The sequence below is a fragment of the Poromitra crassiceps genome (assembly GCF_964638095.1).
Source record: "Poromitra crassiceps genome assembly, chromosome: 22".
Classification (NCBI taxonomy): Eukaryota; Metazoa; Chordata; class Actinopteri; order Beryciformes; family Melamphaidae; genus Poromitra; species Poromitra crassiceps.
The window spans coordinates 10616715-10638460 of NC_139647.1; the positions used below are offsets into that span (position 1 = coordinate 10616715).

At 46.6% G+C, this 21746-nt stretch overlaps 2 protein-coding genes across 4 annotated transcripts in view; one reads left to right on the forward strand and one right to left on the reverse strand.

Moving 5' to 3' along the window:
* Positions 1–393: 393 nt before the first annotated feature.
* nolc1 (nucleolar and coiled-body phosphoprotein 1) lies at positions 394–10150 on the forward strand (the record flags this gene model as incomplete). 2 transcript variants are annotated; one of them, XM_083658354.1, is made up of 14 exons in its annotated part: positions 394–504; positions 847–902; positions 1039–1172; positions 1689–1729; positions 1844–1955; positions 2090–2214; positions 4111–4243; positions 4343–4483; positions 4573–4662; positions 4752–5168; positions 6221–7570; positions 8161–8279; positions 8450–8533; positions 8684–10150. In XM_083658354.1, the coding sequence occupies 14 exons, from the start codon at positions 394–396 to the stop codon at positions 8843–8845; spliced, it is 3075 nt and encodes a 1024-aa protein (XP_083514480.1). In that variant the 3' UTR covers positions 8846–10150. The 2 variants fall into 2 exon arrangements, with proteins under 2 accessions (XP_083514480.1, XP_083514481.1); XM_083658355.1 differs by having other exon boundaries at positions 1692–1729.
* Positions 10151–14647: 4497 nt separating this feature from the next.
* The window catches only part of micu1 (mitochondrial calcium uptake 1), a 53920-nt gene continuing 46821 nt past the window's right edge, over positions 14648–21746 (reverse strand). For both annotated transcript variants that reach the window (XM_083657994.1, XM_083657993.1), the window contains exons 10-12: positions 20012–20120; positions 17097–17186; positions 14648–16360 (exon numbers count right to left, since the gene is read on the reverse strand). In XM_083657994.1, coding sequence (XP_083514120.1) covers positions 16194–16360; positions 17097–17186; positions 20012–20120 — 366 coding nt within the window. In that variant the 3' untranslated portion in view covers positions 14648–16193. The remainder of the gene's footprint in view (positions 16361–17096; positions 17187–20011; positions 20121–21746) is intronic.

Below are 21746 nucleotides of genomic sequence, written 5' to 3' on the forward strand. Positions count from 1 at the left end.
GTTTTTCTGTAGACAAATTATTCTAAGAGTTAAAAGAAGTAAAGAGCTCCCACTCTGCCCTTATTTCCTGGTACAGCGAAGTGTGGCCATGGAGTGTCTAAAAACTACTCCGTCCCTGCGCTGTCCGCGGTCCTGAGCACGAATTGCCGTGCCTGCAACACTTGACTAGTCTGTACTCTACACTGGACTGACTGTGGCGGTAACCGTGTTTTCTCTGACAGACCGGTGAAGAAAGCGCATGCGCGAGTGGGCAAGATTTTTTAAACAAAGTTAATTGTCTTCTCATTGTACAATCTTTTTTGTCTAAAGGAAAAAATACGATGACGTATTCATTATGCGCCTCTTGCTCTGCGCACACGTGACGCCGATGCTTTCAGAACGAGCGTGGTGAAGATGGCGGAGCAGAAGTCGGTGCCCAGTGATCTTTTCAGAAGCGTGTATTCCTTTCTACTGGAGAACAAGTTCTCCAAGGCAGCGCAGCAGTTCCTCAAACAGACTAAAGTGGTAAGAGACCACACTTGGCAGCAAGTGGTTGCACCATCTCTCGCCTCACGCTGGTTTGACGTGAACTTCAAGCTGTTGAGATAACTAGTACACACTGTTCAACGTTCACACGAGGAGTAGGCGGAGAATGTAACGTTAGCTGTTGTACATGTTGGGTTATCTACCTAGCTGTTATAGCTAGCACGTGGTGGTCAGACGACAGACGCATATGAATTGTGAATCTCTTCAGATTGGCAGTGCAAATCATATGCCTGCTGAAATGTGCGAGACTTGAATTTGAAACTTGGGTCAGCAGTTATGTAAGGTGATAGACCCATGTGCAACATTTGTTTTTTCCAACAGACTCCACAAGATCCAAATGAAGCGAGTCTTCTCAACATCTACGACTTTTGGGCAAAGTGAGTTGCTCATCGCCTTAATAATTAATTGATCCCATTGGCCAATGAATGTTGACTGATCCTTCTGCTGGTGGTCTTGGGAGATGGGCCCTCACCAGCTTTCAAGCCTGTAACAACCGCTGCTGTTCTTCCTTAGGTCTCCTGAAGCCAAGAAACGAAAAGCTCCTGCTAAAGATGGTCCATCGGCCAAGAAAGCAAAGACCAGCAGTGGGGAGTCGAGCAGTGAGGACGATGAAGCTGCTGCACCACCAGCTAAGGCAGCCCGTGCAGGTAAACTACAGTATACTGTCAGATGCAGAGTACTAACAAGGCTGCTTTAATTATAGAACGTCTGTGATATGCCATTCAGGGTTGCCACAGGTCTGGAAAGTACTTAAATCAAAATAAAATCGAGTACTTAAAAGTGCTTGAATCTAGCCTACCAGCATCTCTTTGAGCCTAGTGTGCTTTATCTCAGAATTGCCTGGGCCCAGCTTGATATACTTTATTATTCTACAGTATCGCTCTCTGTGCTGCGCTGTCATTGCTGGTCAAGATCGCTTTGAGTTTATGTTCAGTGTTAATTATTCATTCCGATGTGCATAACTGGAAACACATTTGTATTAGAGGACTTAAGAGGCTTGTATATGTGAACATCTCTGTGAATTATTGGCCCATAATTTTGAAATAATTTGTCCTTAAAGGGCTTGAAATGTATCATTACAAAGGAGTAGCTGGGCATTGAACTCTGAGCAAAACGTCCTACCCCAGTATGCTGTTTATATTCCTCTGCAATGTTTGTTTTAGCAGCCAAGGCTGAGGCAGCACCTGCAAAGGCTCCTGCAAAGGTAAGAGGAAACATCAACATTGTAGACTCAACCCATGTCTACTCCCTGCAGCACGGCCATGTTGGCACGGCTGTTCTACCGTTAAAGTGTATTGAGTGTTATTCCTGCTTGTAGGCTGCAGTGAAGCCTCCTGTTGCAACAGCTGGCGCCAGGAAGAAAGACACCAGCTCTAGCAGTGAAGAATCAGACTCTGAGGAGGAGCAGCCAGCCAAAGTCCCTGCACCCAGTGAGTCCATGGCCCAGCAATTTTGCACGTTGTGCGATGCAACTGTCATTCATAGCTAAACAAAAATGATGCTGTTAATGTTGATCTCATACTGTATGGCTGTATAGCTAATTGAATGTCACTTTGGCTAATAGACCCTAAGGCTGGTGCGGTCATCACAACACCCAAAGTTGCTGCACCCGCTAAAAGTGCAGCTAAGAAAAAGGAGAGCAGCAGCGAGGACAGTTCTTCTGACTCTGAAGACGAAGAGCCAGCTAAGGTATGCATAAGAAGCCAGGCCATCCATGAATATGTATATTACCATCTCTTCTGGATCTTTTTTTATTCCAGGCGTTTGACAGGTCATAGTTAGGGAAGTACTTACATTTGGGTACTTCCCGATACAGAGTACCCATATAAGTACTTAATAATACCATAACAATGACTTTGAAAACATGTTTTATTTTCACCGGATCCTTTCCTCACTTTCTGTTTGTACCATACAACATGATGCTACATATAACGTTATTGGAAATATCTGGTAAGCCTTTGCTTGTTCCACAACACTGTATTGTCTGCTAGAAGAGCTAACCCGCTGGCTACTGAGCTAGCAGCTGCTAAGCTCACGTCAGGTCGATGTTATCATTAGGGATGTCGACGGTTAACCGTTAACCGGTTAACCGCCGAGAACGTCTTTGGTCGGTTAAGCATGTCGGTTAAACGGTCAATTTCCATGTTAATTTGCATATAACAGTGTTGCCAATGTGGCGATTCCCCCCCCCCCCCCCCCCCTTCGTGGTCAGCAATGTAACATAAGTATATTAAACGATGGGGCAAGTATTAATCAAGCTAGATTTGGAAATAAACACATGGTTCATGTTGATTTTATCTACCCGATGTCTGATCAAACGCATTCCGCAGCGAAGCACACACACAGCTGAACACCTGCTGCAGCCACAGAGTCACAGTGAAGTGAGCGCACTGACTGCCCCGCCCCTCTGCTGCTCATGTCTGAGCCTATGGTCTGAGCACACAGCTCAGATGTGCTCTGTGACCATTTCAGAATGATGAATGAACACACCCAGCGAAACAATCAGCTCATACATGTTCTATAGTTTTGTTAACTCCGTGTGTGCTGTCATTAGCCTATTTTTTCTACGGCCGGGACACACATCTTGCATGTGCGTGTGCGTGGCGTGCTTGCTGCGGCTGGCAACTCTCTCCCTCCCTTCGCAGTGCATGTTCATCATGCACACGCATGCATACGCTCGCACTTAATGATGAAACAGTAGTTTTTACCGTGTTACAAAAATGACATGAAGGTCGAATTGACGATTGAAAAGTATCAATTAACGTTGACGTTACTGTCCAACACATGGCAGTTCGGAGAAATTGTTTCACAAGAGACTGCGTGCGGAGTGCGGACTCGTTTTTATAATGTTGTGGAGCCCTGCCAGAGAGCACAGCCCTCGCCGTGTGTGTGAAGAGAGAGAGCGAACGGGTGAGACAGAAGCAAACTATTTTTTGCAGATCTCAAAAGCAGGTAAACCACTGTGGGATTAGTGAGACTATTGCTAAAAGAGAAGATACTGTAGTGATGCTGCGCCCTGCAGCCTGGGCTGTCATCCGCTCAAACACTACTTCACGGGGCGGCTGCATGTCAATTGACATGCCCTTAATATGCAATGCGAGCAGTATAGCCTATCGGAGGAATGTTTTTGTTTAGATGGCTGGAGGGTTCAACTTGTCTTCTCGTTTTGTTAATGTGTTTTTTTCTGCTTGTAGATGTAAAAATAAACGCTTTCTACTGAAAAAAAATCAAGCATTTGGTAGCCTAATGGTTTAATGGTGCACAGACAGTAAAATAGCGCATTTTAATCCTCTCGGTTAACCGACAGTTGTCGGCTAATGAGTGTCGGTTGTCGGTCAAGAAACATTATGATTTTCGACATCCCTAGTTATCATGAGCCGCTTTGTATTTCTCCTCCAAAAGTGATCCAGGCAGCGCTGTGTGAACGGCCAAGCTTCTCTGGCTGAGACCACATAGCTGTGAAGTGCTCTCGGGTTACAAGTACAGTACATGAGCACAGTGTGCATCCCTATTTAGAGTAAGCTGAATAACATAGGGGGTTAGGACATGTCAATGTAGACTCAGTGCTCCCGTGTGTCTCGATAGGCTCCAGTCAAGCCCCCAGCCCAAGGGAAGACCCCCCCTGCTCCTGCTAAAGTCACTGCTGCGGCCGAGTCTAGCAGTGAAGACTCTTCATCTGATGAAGATGAGGCTCCCCCCAGCAAAAAACCCAAAGCAGGTGTGTTGTGTCCCATTGCACTCGTTTCCCTTTGTAGGCCTTAGTACTGAGATCTGGGTGCACGTGCCTGGATGCTGATCAGCGCCCTCTGTCTTGTAGGAGTGTACAGTGCAGTCCCACCTCCTGCTCCTGCTCCTGCTCCAGTCCAGAAAGCCCCAGCGCCACCAGCAGCCAGCAAGGCCAAGAAGGACAGTGAATCCTCAGACAGCAGCGATGAAGAGGAAGAGAAGAAAGTAGCCGGTAAGAAACACTCATTTTCCTTGACCTTGAGTGTTTTTATGACTGATTCTATGAGGATTCATGTCTAACATTGTTGTATTTCCTCATAGCTAAACCTGCCCCTGCAAAGTCCACCCCTGTCAAACCCAGTGCACCCAAAACTGCTGCAAAGAAGCAAGAATCCAGCTCTGACAGTTCAGGTAAGGAATGCGGGTTCCAGCCAGAGTCACGTCATTCTTGCTTTAGTTGGTCGTGTGTGCAAAACTTGGTTGCGTTCCTCTTTCTTCAGATTCAAGTTCAGATGAAGAGGAGGCAAAGAAGCCTGCAGCCAAAGTCACGCCAGCTAAAGGAGCCAAAGTCAAACCTGCTCCTGCCAAAGCTGCACCTGCTCCAGCCAAGGCTGCACCTGCTGAGGAGGAAGAGTCATCTAGCTCAGAAGAGGAGGAGGAGGAGGTGAAGAAGCCTTCAGTGAAGGTGACTCCTGCTAAGGCTACTCCAGCTAAACCCGTCCCAGCTAAAGTCACACCGGCTGCTAAGGAAGACTCCACCTCAGAGGAAGACTCTAGTTCGGAGGAGGAAGAGGGGGCAAAGAAGCCGCCAGCTAAAGCTACACCTGCTAAAGCTACACCTGCTAAAGCTACTACACCTGCTAAGACGCCTACCAAGACGGTGACACCCCCAGCTAAAAAAGATTCTTCAAGCTCAGGTAAAATACATTTTAAGGATATGAGCCCAAGACTTATGTAAGAATGTAATTTTCTGTATTTTTATTGTGTAGCTGTTAGTGTGTAGCTGCCAACACACTAACAGCTACACACTCACAGGGAATGCATTTACTACATAATACTGCATAAAGGGCTGTTTGACGGCAAAGTAAAGCACTGAAAATGGTCAAATATAGCGTACATTGATTTGTTCAGGTGAGCCTTTTTTTAGGTGGCTAAATTACATATTTGCTCGTGACCCCCAGTCACCGAAGCAGAGAGCTCAGTTTCCTGGAAGCGCGCTGGATGCAATCTATTGTGGGTAGCCCACTAACTAACTATTGAATAAGTACCTCATATAACCCCATGTAAAAAAAACCCCGAACTATCTCTTTAAACTAACTTTTTCAACAAACTAACAAGGAAACACCCCTGCTATTTTACCACACTTGGTTCATCCCGGAAACCCCCCTCTAGAAAACTTAAGTGGACTGTCCTACAGTCAAGTTGTGGATTTCCTGGGGGGACTTCCTGGGTTGAAACTGCTCATGCAGCAGCACAGGAAGAGACGATGAGTAGCATGCAGGCAGCAGGTGACAAACTATTCAAACATTTTAATTTAAATATACATTTAATTGCCAAGACTATAACTTTATTGTCTTTTTACTTTCGCTGAAATGTTTGTCTGAGTAAAACTATTGACTGTGTGGGACATGTTGATTTATCCAACTGCTAACGTTACTAGCTCACTACTACTAGCACTGTGAATGGAATCTGAATCAGCGACATCAGTCGGATATCTGATAAATGAATCGTCTGAAGTAAATGATTGGCTCCTGATCGGGTCCATCTCTAATTTATGGTGTAATCAGGGCTAGTATTTCGCTAGATAAACTCGCAACATGAGAACTGGCAGTTAGGACTTACGCAATTTCTGTTCTCACCCCTGCTCTCTTGGTTACATTCATATTGAATCTTACTCTGCCAACTTCTCAAAAATCTTTCATGATTATTGTTAAGTTATAGTCTTAACTCTTTGTATTGCTTTACTCAGACTCGGATAGCAGTTCTGAAGATGAGGCCCCAGCAAAACCCGCCGCTAAACCTGCAGCCCCAGCAGAGCCTGTTGCTGCCTCCACCCCGAAACCTCCAGCCAAGCCTGCAGAGGGCAGCTCTGAGTCAGATGATTCATCTGAGGAAGAAGAGGAACCAGCCAAGGCCAAGCCAGCCGCAGCTAAACCAGCTACCCCGGCCTCAAAACCTACCACTCCTGTAGCTAAGCCTGCTGCTGCTGCAGCAGCAGCAGAGAGCAGCTCTGACTCCTCCTCCTCTGAGGATGAGGAAGAACCGGCCAAGGCTAAGCCAGCGGCAACAAAGCCTGCTACCCCTGTAGCTAAGCCTGCTACCCCCGTGGCTAAGCCTGCTACCCCCGTGGCTAAGCCTGCTGCTGCAGCAGAGAGCAGCTCTGACTCTGACTCCTCCTCTGAGGATGAGGAAGAACCAGCCAAGGCTAAGACAACAGCAGCAAAGCCTGCTACCCCTGTGGCTAAGCCTGCTACCCCTGCGGCTAAGCCTGCTACCCCTGTGGCTAAGCCTGCTGCAGCAGCAGCAGAGAGCAGCTCGGACTCCTCCTCTGAGGATGAGGAAGGACCAGCTAAGCCAGCGGCAGCAGCAGCAGCTAAGCCATCTGTGTCAGTGTCAAAGCCTGCCACAGCAGAAAGCAGCTCTGAATCTGACAGCTCCGATTCTGAGAACGAGGCGGCTGCAGCGAAGAGCACCAAACCTGCAGCCAAGAAACAACCTCCGGCAGCAGTGACCCCCAAGAGCCCTGCCGCCAAGGCTCCTGCAGCCAAGGCTCCTGCCGCCAAGAGCCCTGCCGCCAAGGCTCCTGCAGCCAAGGCTCCTGCAGCCTCAGATAGCTCCAGTGATGATAGCTCCAGTGATGAGGAGGAGGGCAAGAAGGCAGCGCCAGCGGCCAAGCCTGCGTCCACGAAGGCCGCTCCAGCTCCGACAAAGAAGGCGGAGGAGAGCAGCTCGGACTCTTCAGACAGCTCCGATTCTGAGACGGAGGCCAAGACCGCCGCCCCTGCCAAGACCACCCCTGCCAAGTCTACGGTCGGCAACGGTAAGGTAGCGACGACGCCCAAGGCAGCCACCCCGGCAGCCAAGGCAGCCACCCCGGCAGCCAAGGCCCCCGCCAAGCCAGCCGATTCTTCATCCAGTGACAGCAGCTCTGAGGAAGAGGAGGCGGCCAGTAAAAAGCCTGTGAAACCTGCTACCCCAGTTGCAAGCAAAAGCACCCCAGCGACACCCAAAGAGAAGAGCAGCTCCTCAGACAGCTCATCAGAAGAGGATGAAGAGACGCCCAAATCAGCCACAGCACCCACCACCCCCACGACAAACGGTAACTGGTAGATATTAAATTATGCTGTTGCCATTTACCAGGGAGATTCGATGCATTTAATGGGAAGACCGCTCACGGCATCCCTCAACAAACGGCCATTACGAGAAAGGTCATGCTTGTTTTTTTTGTTTTTTTACCGCTGTTCTCGTTTTATTGCCCTTTCAAGTGTGCTGTAAGTTTATGCATATTGGGTTTATAGGCAGGGTTTTAGGCCTTAGGCGCAGCAACCTAGCCAAATATCAGTGTTGGTCCTCAGTGGACTACTTTAGCAAGTTTTGTCTTTAAGCTTTTTGGGTGCTTATTATCTGCTCTGGCTTTTCCAAATGTTTGTACATAGATACGGTAATAATAGAAAATGTCCAAAATGATGTGAAATTGCACATTTCTTTATTGAAAAGCATAATTTCTTTTTTAAATCTTGAACTCCCTATTCCTCCCGCCCAGCAACACCGCACTTCAGCCCTCCAAAAAGCCAGGGGAAACCATGTTTATTTACAGGGCACATGTGGGCCTCATTGGTACAAAAAAAGGGTTCTAGATCATGTCACCAGCACGACTAACTTGGCCCATTTTTCTCTTCACTCATACAGGTACCAATGGCAAGAGAAAAGGAGATGAAGATTCTGAAAATGAAGAGGCTGAAGTTAAGACTCCAAAAAACAAGAAAGCAAAAACCACACCACAGACCTTTCCTAAAGTCAAGCAGAAGGTAAGAGCTCAGAGACTGGGACATGATCTGTGTACGGCTTTGGTGAATGCTGGGCTTCACAATCCATCTAAGTCATGGGACACAAAACGTTGATACGCACCGGATAAAAGTGACGGTTTCCTTATATGGTGTTGTGAAAATTGACCAATGATGTTCTGTTTGTCCATCAGTCCGGCAATGTACCTTTCCGTCGAGTCGTAGAGGAGAGCGTCGAGGTGGATCACCGTCTTGCGGACAACTCTTTTGATGCTAAGGTGAGCTAAAGATCGTAGGTTTTTCACCCAGCAACAGCTCACATGCTAAAAACCACAAGTCCTTTTTGGTATCAATTATTCAGGTGGGCGGAAAAATGTGTTCTCAAACCACGTCCTGTTGAAGAAGCTAATTTGCCTTCTCTCCTCCAGCGTGGCTCAAACAGTGACTGGGGCCAGAAAGCGAACGATGTGCTCCGGTTCACGAAAGGCAAGACCTTCCGCCATGAAAAGACGAAGAAGAAGAGGGGCAGCTACCGCGGAGGAGCCATCGACTCCACGTCGGTCAACTCCATCAAGTTTGACAGTGAATGAGGCCCTGCTCACACCTGACCCCAAATCCCCACTCCCGAACCTACTTGATCAGGACTATCGGTTCTCTGCCCCCATTCCCATATAAACAGTTACCCTCCCATCATGAGCCCGATCCTTCCAGTAGCAGCAGCAGCTTACTGACAGGAATGTAGACTTTAGAGTTGAGCTGGCAGTTGCATGTAGTTTGCTGCTCTGTTCATCATGTTGGCGTTCATTTCAACTCTTGACAGTTTAGTGGAGATACTGGTGGCAGGAGAGGGATGAGGGACGTCCTCTGCTGTGACTTACTATAGACCCTTTTCATGGGGGCCATTTTGTGTTGAAAAGGCAGGGTAAACACAGGTGCAAGCAAAACACTAATGAGGGTTTCCTGCCTTTTCGGCACAAAATGGCCCCTGTGAAAAGGGTCTATTTGTATCGCACAGAGCTGTCTGTGTGTGCTGAGGTTGCCACTTGTGGCCACTAGGTGGCTGTAGGCCACCAATTATAATGTTAAAATGCCAATGTGTCTATTGGTGCCTTTGTTGCTCTTCTGACATTTAATCTGTACTTTGTTTCACTCTTCCAATAAGTGTCTTTCATGATGTCCTTGTAACGTAATCATTTAATTTTACTTGTATATCAATGTTCAATGATATCAACCATCCATCCGGACAGGTCCTTTATCTAAGTAACAAAAGGCTGAAGTGGATTTTTTTTATGGTTCTTGTGGATTGCTGGTATTTAGTTTGTTGTATGTTAACTTTTGTTTGGCCACTTAGAAATGTGGAGAGGGTATGGGCATTGTCTCTGCAATTACATGTGAACATTTTTGGCCGGTTACACAAAGCACCTTAAGTTAAGAGTCCAAGTTAAGTTGTCCATAAAATGAAATCGGTTGAACAAAACACCCTTAAATCTTCTCCTTAAGGTTAAACATTTTACGGAAAACGTAAGCACAAGGTTTAAGGGTGTTTTGCGCAGCCGATTCTATTTTATGGACACCTTAACTCAGACTCTAAGGAAAATCTTAACTTAAAGGTGCTTTGTGCAACCGGTCCCTGGGTTTTATATTAAGTATTTATTCAGTTTTATTCCATTTCAACCTTGAGGACCTCCTATTCATTTCCATGTCATTCTCAAGCCATTATGCGTGGTCAGACTATCATTGTTTCCTGCCCCCGTCAAGCCCCCCAACCTGTGATGTGGAATTGACTATATTCACGAACATGATTGACACCACCCAGTTTAATTACAATTTCCTGTTTGAACTTTTGTGTTACCCCCCTGTCACTTCTTATTGATTCTTTTAAGTGTAATTAAAGACTGGACAGATTAAATCTTGGGGCTGTGTTGAGTTCACAAGTCTCATGAGACTGCCGTTTTATGCCAAACTGCACATAAAGAAGAAAGAGGCAACTGACTTTATCCAGTTCAGTTACAAACAAGAATGACTACAGGCATTTGCCCGCTCATTTGAAAAAGTACCAGGAATCAAATGATCCTCTTCCTCAAAAGAGTAGACAACCAGGAGTAAAAGGTCTTCCTCTGGGTGATGCTGAGCACTGACTGGAAAAATTATCCAAATCCTCAGCTGTGAAGAACACCGAATAACAATGCTGATTTATTTTGCACCTAATCTCTCACATTCATGCACAAACGAATGCCTGCTAAACTGTTTTCAGATATGTGAGATTATGTGCAAAATAAATCTGCGTGGTTTTTCGGTGTCCCTTTAGAGCTGACCTGAAATACTCTCCAAAGCCACTTGATGGCAGTCAGACAGCTCTGTGCTGCTGCACTGACTTAAACGGCTCTCCTCAGTCCAGGCTGTGAGCAGTCACTTGTCATTTTACATGATGCCATAGGACATTTGGGTTTGAGGTGAACTAAGGCAGCTGTAACAGAGGTTCTGTTTGACTATAAAAAGGAGGAACAGGGGCTGTCTGTGCCAGTGGAGGGATTGGCCCATTGTTGTTAACTGCATCCTGGCCCTGGTCCATGTGCTCTGCACGCGCTTGCATTTGATTCTGCAAGACAATCTAGTCTGTTGGGTTTTCAGGCATCATCCTACATTGCGTCTGACAGTAGTGGCATTCTGCTGCGAGATACAGAGGAATTGGTCTACAGTTTTAAACAATACTTGCTAGGCGATGTGATTATACTGTGCTGTATTAAATCATAAGAAAATCCAGCCATGCCTGGCTTAAAGACACAGTGGAGCCTTGAGAAGAAAAGGTACAAAAATATGAGCGTAACTGGAAAACCAACAAATTACACTACTGTATGTCAAAAACCTAATGTTGGAGAACCTGAATCCAATTAAGATGCAAGGGCCACATATTTCTCTAATTTAATTTCTAATATTTGCCACAACTCTTAAAGTCCCTGGAAACCAAAATCCACAAAAAAGTTCTAACTATGTTATTTAGGGTCTTATGTTAGTAATTTTGTGCCTCCGAAATTATTATACATTACTTTCAACCCAAAGCCTTAAAATCGCCACTTTTCTACAAGATTCTACAAAGTACTTCCTCATTGAAGACAGCAGTGCGCGAGGTGCTAAAACGCAGGAGCTTATGACGTCATAAGCTCTATATAACCTTTGTACACGCGCGCAATCCGCACCCACCTATGGCAAGTCCCTTTGCCCCCAGTGACAGCGCACCCTCGCTGTCCGTCTCCCTCCCACTCTGTGTGCCGTCTGCCAAGCGCTATGCTTGTGAGATTAGCAAGGTGTCGGGTTTCAGGCCATGTGCTTCTCTCTCTCTCTCTCTCTCTCTCTCTCTCTCTCTCTCTCTCTCTCTCTCTCTCTCTCTCTCTCTCTCTCTCTCTCTCTCTCTCTCTCTGGACTAGTGAGAGAGAGCGAGAGACACACAGGCTGGTGGCTCTCTCACTCACAAGCACACACACACACACTCGCAAGTGCTGTGTAACTTGATCTCTTTCTCCGTTTCCCTCCCCCCTCTGTCTCGCGCTCTCTCTCTCTCGGAAAACCTGCTGTAGATGGGACACGCCCACACAGTCCGCGGGAGAAATACACTCTAAAAAATAATGATTTTCTCATGAGTTTTGCCAGACTGTCAAACCTAAATTTATATACTTTGCGACGTTCATCATCGTTCAAATTTGGCTGGTGGCTTATTAACATAGGGTCCTGTGATGTGATGAACTCAAAATGCTAAATAATAAAGAAATATTTCTGGTTTCCAGGGACTTTAAGGGTACTGTTAATGTAGACCTTGCAATTAATCCTCCCCCCACTTACGATATTGGAACTAGTGTCAGTAAATACTTGTTTTAAACCCATTCTTTGTTTAAAAGAAAAATGCTAGTCAGATGAAGTGCACTACGTGTCCCTTAGATCGGTGATTCTCAAATGGGGGTCCGGGGACCCCCAGGGGTCCTTGAGGGGATTCCCAGCCAAAAGGTGGGTAAGGTATTTTCGCGATAATTCCATTCATAAGTAACCCAATGACTATTTTGGTCATGGATTTTATAGGCTACACTTTCTGTTATAAAACATATAAAAGCATCAATATGGGGGACCGTGGGACAAAATCCTATCAAATGGGGGTCCGTGGTCAAATTTTTGTCAGTTTAGGGGTCCTTCATGTGAATTTTCTTAAGAACCACTGCCTTAGATCAGTGGTTCTCAAGTTTCACATCAAGGACACCTAAAGTGACACAAATTAGACCACAGACGTTGGACCCCCCATTTGATAAGATCTTGTCCCAGGGTTCCCCCACATCACCCATGACCAAAATAGTCATACATTCTGTGTCATTGTTACGGTACTTATGGAATTATGGTGAAAAAAAAATCATTCCCCTTTTTGGTGGGGAACCCCTCCAAGGACCCCTGAACCCCACTTTGAGAACCACTGCCTTAGATATCCTCAAGTTCCCCAAAGAGGTCTTTAGTACAGTAAGGATTTGGAGGAAGTTATCCATGCTTCCATATTATCATTTAGACTTGTGTACGCTAACTCCTTATCGAGACCTCAGTCAGACAGTCTCTCACCTTCAACTTGTACAGAATGCAGCAGCTAAGATCCTCAACTGGTGCTACACAGAGACCATATTACCCCAATTTTACAACCAGTCAATTTTAAAATAATTTCAAAAATCAAAAAAAAAAAAAAAGTGATCACTGTCTAAGGTCAACGGGGTTTGGGCCTTAGCTTATATTGCTTGGCCCAGTTGCACAAAGCACCTTAGGTTAAATCTTGTGCTTATGTTTTCCTTCAAATGTTTAACCTTATGGAGACGATTTAAGGGTGTTTTGTGCAGCCGATTCTATTTTATGGACACCTTAACTCGGACCCTAAGGGAAATCTTAACCTAAGGTGCTTTGTGCAACTGGGCCCTGGCGCTTTAAGCCTTTATGAGCCTGAGTGCAACCTGAGATCCTTAAGCAAGAGAACTTCTCTCAGTCTAGAGTCAAGACTAAAGCTGACCAGCTAAACTGGTTGAGTTTTTATATGACACATGACATCATGACCTGATGGAACACACATACACACACAGCATTCATAAGCAAAAACAGCTGGGCACAAATGCAGGCTTGATGAAGAGCACAACACGCACTGTTCATACATTTCATATGTATACAACAAAGTCAGGGGAGGTTGTGTACATTTCTAAGCCTACCCATAAATAAGAACGGTTGACTTATGAGGGAGGCATTCAGTAACACTCCAAATATAGCCTCCCTCTAAAGTCTAGAGACATTAACGTTAACCATGGAGCTATTGCTTCAGTGCGTGCACACCAGGCAGGGAGAAAAAATGGACAGAGCTTACTTGCTTGGGGTTTATACGGCTGAGTTGTTGAGCAGGATGTTCAGTACATAACTGTTACTGGGCAGTTCTCCGGCACAGATGGAACTTGAGAGACACTTGGGGCAGTTGGAATCGGATCCAATGTTGTTTGGCAGCAATCTGGTGGCTTGGAAACCCACTGTATCAGTTTATGTGATGCAGTTAGCAGCTAGGTTTTGAATGCAGAAGAAAGCAGTGTTTTGCTTTGTGCTCATGGCAAAGTAATTGTCGGTGGGCGAGGCTCTACGGACCCATTTCACAGCAACCCTTTTGAGGTGGTAAAAGCAGGAAGTAAGTGCCAGGTGCCCTCGTTAATGCCAATGATTACACCTGCGTTAGTTCCTGCTTTACCACCTGAGCCATACTTTTTAATGGTTAGGGTTGAGAAAATGGCGAGGTTCTAGGGATACATTCTTCCAGAGAGCAGGTTAAGTTCCATCTTCTTGGATTTTAAAGGCTGACTTTAGCCTAGGAAGGACATGGCAAAGGAATACTGATGGACGGCACTTCAACCTAATCCCCATCCCTAGCAATCACTCCTGAGTACCACTTCCGTCTGTCAGTCACTGTGTGTCCAAGAGAGTGAGCGAGCTTGTTTCAGGGCACTGCAGTGGGACAGCGTGTGGACGGACGGAGGACTGCAGGACAATCTTTTAATGGTCAACAGAGGCTGAGGACTGCCCATCCTGTCCATTTCAATTAGAGAAAAGTGCTGACTGCTGCTGCTGCTGTCCACACATATTAGCATCTTTTTCGTCCTCTTGCGCAGAAACGCACTGTATAAAATCAGCCATGCATTTTGGCCAAACATTTCACACTGTTTGATTACGCACTACGACAAATGTCTTCTCATAGATTAGTGTGGCTAATCCCCCACAGAGCTTTCCTGGAAATGAGAGATTGCAAATGAGAACATGGAAGGACAACCAGTGCAACAACATGGCAAGCAGAGCAAAAAAAATAAAATAAAAAGGCCAGTCAAAAAAAGAATCAGTTCTATGTTATTAATAAAAACATCTTTAATAGAGTAATTCTTTTGATATTCATCTTACATAAAGTAATTCAGTGAGCAATAATAACAATTTATAAGAATACACGGTACGTTGTAGAGCAAGGCAGGCTTTTTTGATCCTTTATGGCCCAAGATAACAAACCGGACTAAAGCTTCAGCGAGAGCGAGCAGACTGAAGCAGAGTCAGGAATACAGAGGCGCTAACAAGACGACCAAACTGCCCTCACTCTAGCCCAGTGTTTCTCAACTGGTGGGTCAGGACCCAAAAGTGGGTCGCGGGGCCTTTTTGAGTGTGCATGAGAAAAAAAGTTCTTCTAGTCATTGAGGACGCTGGCGTCCGCGGCCAACATTACTGTCTTTCAGAGTCTGTAGCGTAGCGTAGCGTGCTCATTTTGAAAGCCAGAGTGAAGATACTGATACCATATGAAACTAGAAGACCTAAGGCATCCATTGCTACCAACATGCCATGCTAGCGTCTTGCACAGGGGGCTAAATGACGCTACCAATTTTGGCTCAATTCAGAAAATTGTGTCGCGACTTAATGCCTAAGGAAAAATGTGGGTCGTGAGGCCAGTTGAGAACCACTGCTCTAGTCTAGCCCACCACAGAAATAAGTGAGGGTCCTATCCCGTTCATACCCAACAGACATGCTGTGGCATTTATGGTCAAAAAAGATGTATTCAGCTTTTGTGTCTTGCCTTTTGCATTCCGACTCAATGATTTTAAACTGCAGTTATAAACATAGTGTTGTTGTTTTTTTTTAGCTTGGGTCACTCATGGTCACTCGCTGGCCCTACAGTATGTTAGCACTGCATTCCTCCAACAGCATAATGGCACAAATAAATATACAAGTTTACAAAGTCCAAATAGCCACGATAGAGACACTGCGTAACGCGTCATCATTCAGAAACCACGCCCAAGACGGGGGAAAACAGAAAGCCCCCCTCCAATCCTGGCGCTCTAGAAAGATCGTATATACGGAAGATGAACACTCCAACTTACTTCCTTGACAGCTAGATCCACATTTTTCTTCTCGCCAATTCTCAATGGCTTCCTTGTTTTGCTCGGGAGTACAAAAAAACTTTTAACTGGCGATTTTTTACATTTGTTGTGTGCGCAGCCCACCACACAACAGCTTTTAGCTATGTTTAATTCAAGGAAAATGACGCTGGTGTGTGGAAATGAATGGAGCCTTTCCCCCATGATGGGCGTGGCCTATTTCATGCAGTGTCTCTATGGCTTTGACAGACACATTGGGAAAGCCTCTGAGGCTGTGCTGCATCAACATGCTTCAGTCACTGTATTGAACGCTCGAACCCCACTGGCATGCGTGCGTGAACGATTGATGATGTCTCTCAGAGTCGCAGCCTTAACGAGTTCATTGCATTAATTGGTATACTTAAATCCGTGAGAACTTTTGGAGGAAGGGTGGGGGGCGCCTTTGTTGGGGCCTCTAACTTGTGTTGTTGTTGCTTTATCACACACACGCTCAAGTCTTTCATGGTCTCACGTGACGCTCCCCTCCTCCGGGTCACTACTGCGTCGTCTTGGGCATGGCAAAGTCCCAGGCGGTATCCTGGGCACACTTCCACATGGCGCACGCCAGCCGAGTGAAGCCCATGTCTTTGGGTTTCTCCAGCCCACGCATCATTCGCTGCTTCATAATGGCGATGAACTCCTTATTGCTAAGCTCGCCGTTCCCTGAGGAAGATGAAGGGAGGGAAGAAGTGAAAGAGCGATGATGATGAAATAACAGAGGAGGCGGCGGTAAGAGGAGGAGATGAGGACAGATGATTTCCACCATCCGTCAAACGGAGGAGACATTTTTGTTTTGACATAAGATACATATTTGCAGTGGAGCTACAGTATGATGCTCTGTCACGATGAAGCCGGGAGTAAAAGCCTGCCAGCCACTTACCACCAGTGTTGGGCAAGTTATTTTCTAAATGTAATATACTACCTATTACTAGTTACTTTCATTTGAAAGTAATAAGTTACTTTACAATATTACTGTCTGTGTAGAGTAACTCATTACTTATTACACTACTTTTGCATTACTTTCACCAAAATAACGGCAGTAGCAGAATGACATCGCCGCCCCGGAACATCCCGAAAAATAATTTCAACCGTCTTGAAGTCGGTGTAAACCGTCCAAAATTCTAAATGTTATCCTTTTCCTTTGTTACAGTCATCTATTGTGGTTATTTGCATAAAAATACACAATTTGATTAGGAAATGATTGTATCTTTATTTAAATATGTGCTTTGAAATAAAATAAAAGTAACTGAATTTGTAACTTGTGTTACTTGACAAACTAACTGGTATAATATGACTGAAATCCCATTGGTAATAAATGATATTACTGAGTTACTGCTAAAAGTAATATATTACATGTAATATGTTACTTTTGTAATGAGTTACCCCCAACACTGCTTACCATCACAGTCGAACAGGGCGAACACCACATCGCACACGTGGTCCGACAGCTCCACCTTGGCCACGGTGCGGGCTACCTGCTTCATGGTGGCTAATGGGGGGGCGGGGGGGCAGAGAGAAAGAGAGAGAGATTTAGCGTTTGTGCAGAAGAAGAGTAATAAAGGTGTGAGCGGACACAGACTCAAATGATCACGAGCCACAGCACATAAATGGCCCATTTGGAGGACATTGTGTGAGAGTCAAGCTGCTTTGGATCAATAGCAGACGGAGCTCCCACTCACCAGAGGGACTATCTGATAGATATGAGAGAGGAGAGGAGAGAGGGGCTGCGAGTGGGAGAGGAGGAGGAGGAGGGGGGGGGGGGGGAGGAGAGGGAAGAGGAGGAGGAGGAGAGGGAAGAGGAGGAGGAGGAAGAGGAGGAGGAGGAGGAGGAAGGGAAGAGGAGGAGGAGAGGGAAGAGGAGGAGGAGAGGGAAGAGGAGGAGGAGGAGGAGGAGGAGGAGGAGGAGGAGGAGGAAGGGAGGAGGAGGAGAGGGAAGAGGAGGAAGGGAAGAGGAGGAGGAGAGGGAAGATGAGGAGGAGAGGGAAGCGGAGGAGGAAGAGGAGGAGAGGGAAGAAGAGGAGGAGAGGGAAGATGAGGAGGAAGAGGAGGAGGAGGAGGAAGAGGAGGAGAGGGAAGATGAGGAGGAAGAGGAGGAGAGGGAAGAGGAGGAGAAGGAGGAGGGGTGGGTACAGAGCGAGAGGTGAAAATGATGAGAGGGATGAGGGACGGCAGGAGAGAGAGAGCCCCAGGGTCATAACAGAGAAAAACAAAAATGGTAAAATGATCAGAAGAAAAAAAGTCTTAGTCCTGACCGACCAGAATGACTGATTATCAGACTTCAAAGGCACAGGAGCGGAGACGCAGAGAGAAATAGAATATGACATAACGGGGAGAGGCCTCACAATGAAGAGAGAGTGTGGTCTCAGAAAATAGGCCTAGAAATGGACAAAGAAAATACATAATCATATATATCAGTCCTCAGAGAATCTCATTAGAGGACATCTTTTTCAGCTTGGAGAAGGCAATGTGCAGCGACAGACAGCGGGGCGCTTCGGATAAATTGGACAGAAAGGGTGTGAAGTTAAAGGACATGAAAGCAAGACGGAGGAGACAATGAGGAGAAAAGACACAGCTGGGAGGAGAGAGAGCTCCTCACTTTGCCTGAACAGTAACGGGGAAGACAGATGCATGCCTGGCAGTTCTACAAAGACCCAGAGCAGCCACGCACGCACGCACGCACGCACGCACGCACACACACGCACGCACGCACGCACGCACGCACGCACGCACGCACGCACGCACGCACGCACACACGCACACGCACGCACACACCACTCACCTCTAATTACACACACTTATATAAACTCACAAACATACCGACACACAGGCACACACAACAAATACAAAGACACAAAGGCAGACACCACTGGAGACATGCTCTTGAAACTTCAGAGTAGAACCTTCATGTCTGAAAGCAGCAGCTGTGCCATTAGTCAATCAAAACTAATGGATCAGAGCTGACAGAAAACATCCGGGGTCCGATCAAGGAGTTGAATCACTGCAGTCAATGACGGAAATACTGGCTCATAAACCGATCGGCGCGTTATCAAGGCTACAGGTTTTGCACGACTCCCCCGCATTTTCATTTGGCATCAGTCTCATTGTTCAGATGTGACAGATGAGATTCACACTGTATTCAGATGGAATGAATGGAGGAGTGGAAGCTGGGTAATTGGACATGTCTTTGTGAACATCCCTCCTAGAGACACACAAACAGCCAGCTCCCTGCATGCGCTGTGTACAGTTCTTGGGAGGTGTGCGGGATCAGCTACAGTGTAGCCCTCTGGGGGTTTGATGTCCGATGCCTTGCTCCATGGCACTTTGGAAGTGTTGGTGGGAAGCATTTGATCCAAGCAACACCCCTCAAGTTATCTGCTCACAACGTGAATCTAACCTCCTGGTGCTGGGGATTGAACCAGTACCCATGTGATATGTAAGGGATAATGTATATTGAGGCGGTGATTGCGGGGGAAATAATGACCGACAGGTGGATTGAGCCCGACGCGCCAGCGGAGGGCTTAATCGTTCACCTGAAGGTCATTATTTCCCAGTAATCACCGCCTCAATATACATTATCCCGCTTAGAACACGGCCTACAACTAAATCATTCAATAATCTGACAAAAATAATTATTCAAATAGATTTTTTAATAGCGTTTTCAACGACAAAGCGGTTTCATTCGTAATTGGCACACAAGACACCACAGCTGCAACTGGTTGGCCTAATTAGTAGTGTCTTGCTGACAAAAAGCTCTTATCAACTGATTAATCCAGGTGTGGCAGAGCAGCGGTCGGTTGTCGAGAAATAATGACCGGTGAATATTGTTGATTGACCAATCAGAATCGAGTATTCAAGAGAGCCGTGTTCTAAAATTGGTTAGTCTGTCTACCTGCAGTCCAAGCTGTCTCTGTTCCCCTAATGATGATGTTGGCAGGTGTTGGTGGGGAACACTGTGTAGTAGGAAGTGATCTGTCATGGATATAGCTCCATGGTCCATTGGCTTAGGCATCTATTCTCCTGCAGGCCTGCTCAGTGGAGGAGGCGTAGCAATAGATACATGGACGGATGGACGAGCAGATGACAAATGGGTGGAGGAACGGAGCAGAGTTAGGGTTGGAAGCAAAGCCAGGAGAAATGAGATGCAGGGAGGGAGGGGATCTGGCTGGCTGACAGTTAACAGCTGGGGGGGGGGGAGGGGGGCAGAGCTGTGGGGGTGGAGGGATGGTAAACAGCCAAGAGTTCAGGGTGAGAGTGAAAACAGGGACGGATAGGGAGGAAGAAGAGTGCACGAGGGAGGGAGGAGGATGAGGTTACCTTTATCTATGGAAGCTCCAGCCATGTGGTAGAAACTCAGCGCCGTGTCCACGTCGTTCACGTTCTTGAGGAAAGTGAAGAAGTTCTCCACCTCCTCAAATGTGATGCCCTACACACACAAGGACGAGAAAGGGTTATGGTTGCGTGAGGAAAGACTGTGGAGTGAACGAATCACTTTGGCGGTTTTATCCGAGCCACTACACACTATCCTGTGAAAGGAAGGAATCATCCAAACGTTATCACGACAGGATCTGCGGCCTTAAGGAGCAGCTCAACAACATTGTGGACGGGGACAGAACCATTGGACACACATGGATGAACGGCGAGACACAGACGGACACGGGGGAGACAAACAGGCCGTCTACGACGAGAGAATGAACTAAAGAGACGCACAACACACAGCTGCCACAACGCTGATGAGCTCGTTTGCAAAAAAGTGCGAGAGCATCTGGTCTCGTACAGTAAATAACACGTTGCTCATTTAGCGTGCAGGTAACGTCGCCCGCTGAGCGAGCCAGAGACAAAGGAAGGAAGAAGAAGAGAGAAGCTTCCTGCCGTGTGACGCCTCAGAGATGCCCTCCATCTTTTCTTTTCTCTGCTAATTGTTGCATTCAACACATTCAGCCATCACACCGGCCGTATCATAACTCAGCCTGACGTCTGTGTTGCATTTATGCTAATCAAAATGTGCCGCGATGGGCTGACTATCCTGCAGGGGGGGAGAGAGAGAGAGAGAGAGAGAAATGAGAGGGCGCTATTTCGCTGCTACGCCGGTGGGAAAATGCATAGGTGCAACAATATGAATATAGCTAATTAACTGATGTGGCTCATTACACTGAAGCCAAGCAGCGTGAAATCAGAGCGCTGGAGATAGGGGGGGGTGGGAGGGAGGGGGAGGTGGGGGTACTCATATACTCATTTTGACTTCCAGCTCTCTTCAGCTTGAATATTTTTGCATTCTCCCCCTTTAGGCCTGTTCTAGTGGAGTCAGTACACTTGCCTACTGCAATGTGGCAGTGTGTGGAGGCAGGATGGAGAGCATTAGTAGTAATAATTATTATTATTATTATTATTATTATTACAATAATAATTATTATTGATTGGATTTATATAGCGCTTTTCAAGGCATCCAGCCTGCTTAGCACCCACCTGGGTGATGCACGGCAGCCAGTTTGCACCAGAACGCTCACCAACACATCAGGCTATCAGGGTGGAGAGTTTGAGGATGGGATGTGCCGGGTTAAGTAAGGAGGGGTGATCAGGTGGCCGTGATGTGTGTGTGGGGCACCGGGGTCACACCCCTGAGAAGAGCGCTGCTGATGGGATCTTTAATGACCACAGAGAGACCTCGGTTTAACGTCTCATCCGAAGGACGGCGCTCACTCACTCACAGGACAGAGTCCCCTGTCTGTCTCTGCATTGGGGATGGGGATATTATTCATGAGAGCAGAGGAAATAGCACCTCCTACTGGCGGTCCTCCAACACCACTTCCAGCACCGTGGTCTCCCCATCCAAGGACTAAGCAGTAAGCACAATCAACCCTGATTAGCTTCCCCTGCAGCAAGCCAGCGAGTTAACACAGGAGCCATGATGGTGCCGGCAGGAGAGATGAGGGGATAGGCGACAGAAAGACACAAAGACACTTTCTTTTGTTTCGAAGCCTAGCAGCTGTTGCGCGCCGCGTCACGCCGTGATCTTCTCATCTCTGAACCGAGTGGAAGTGAATAAGGAGAT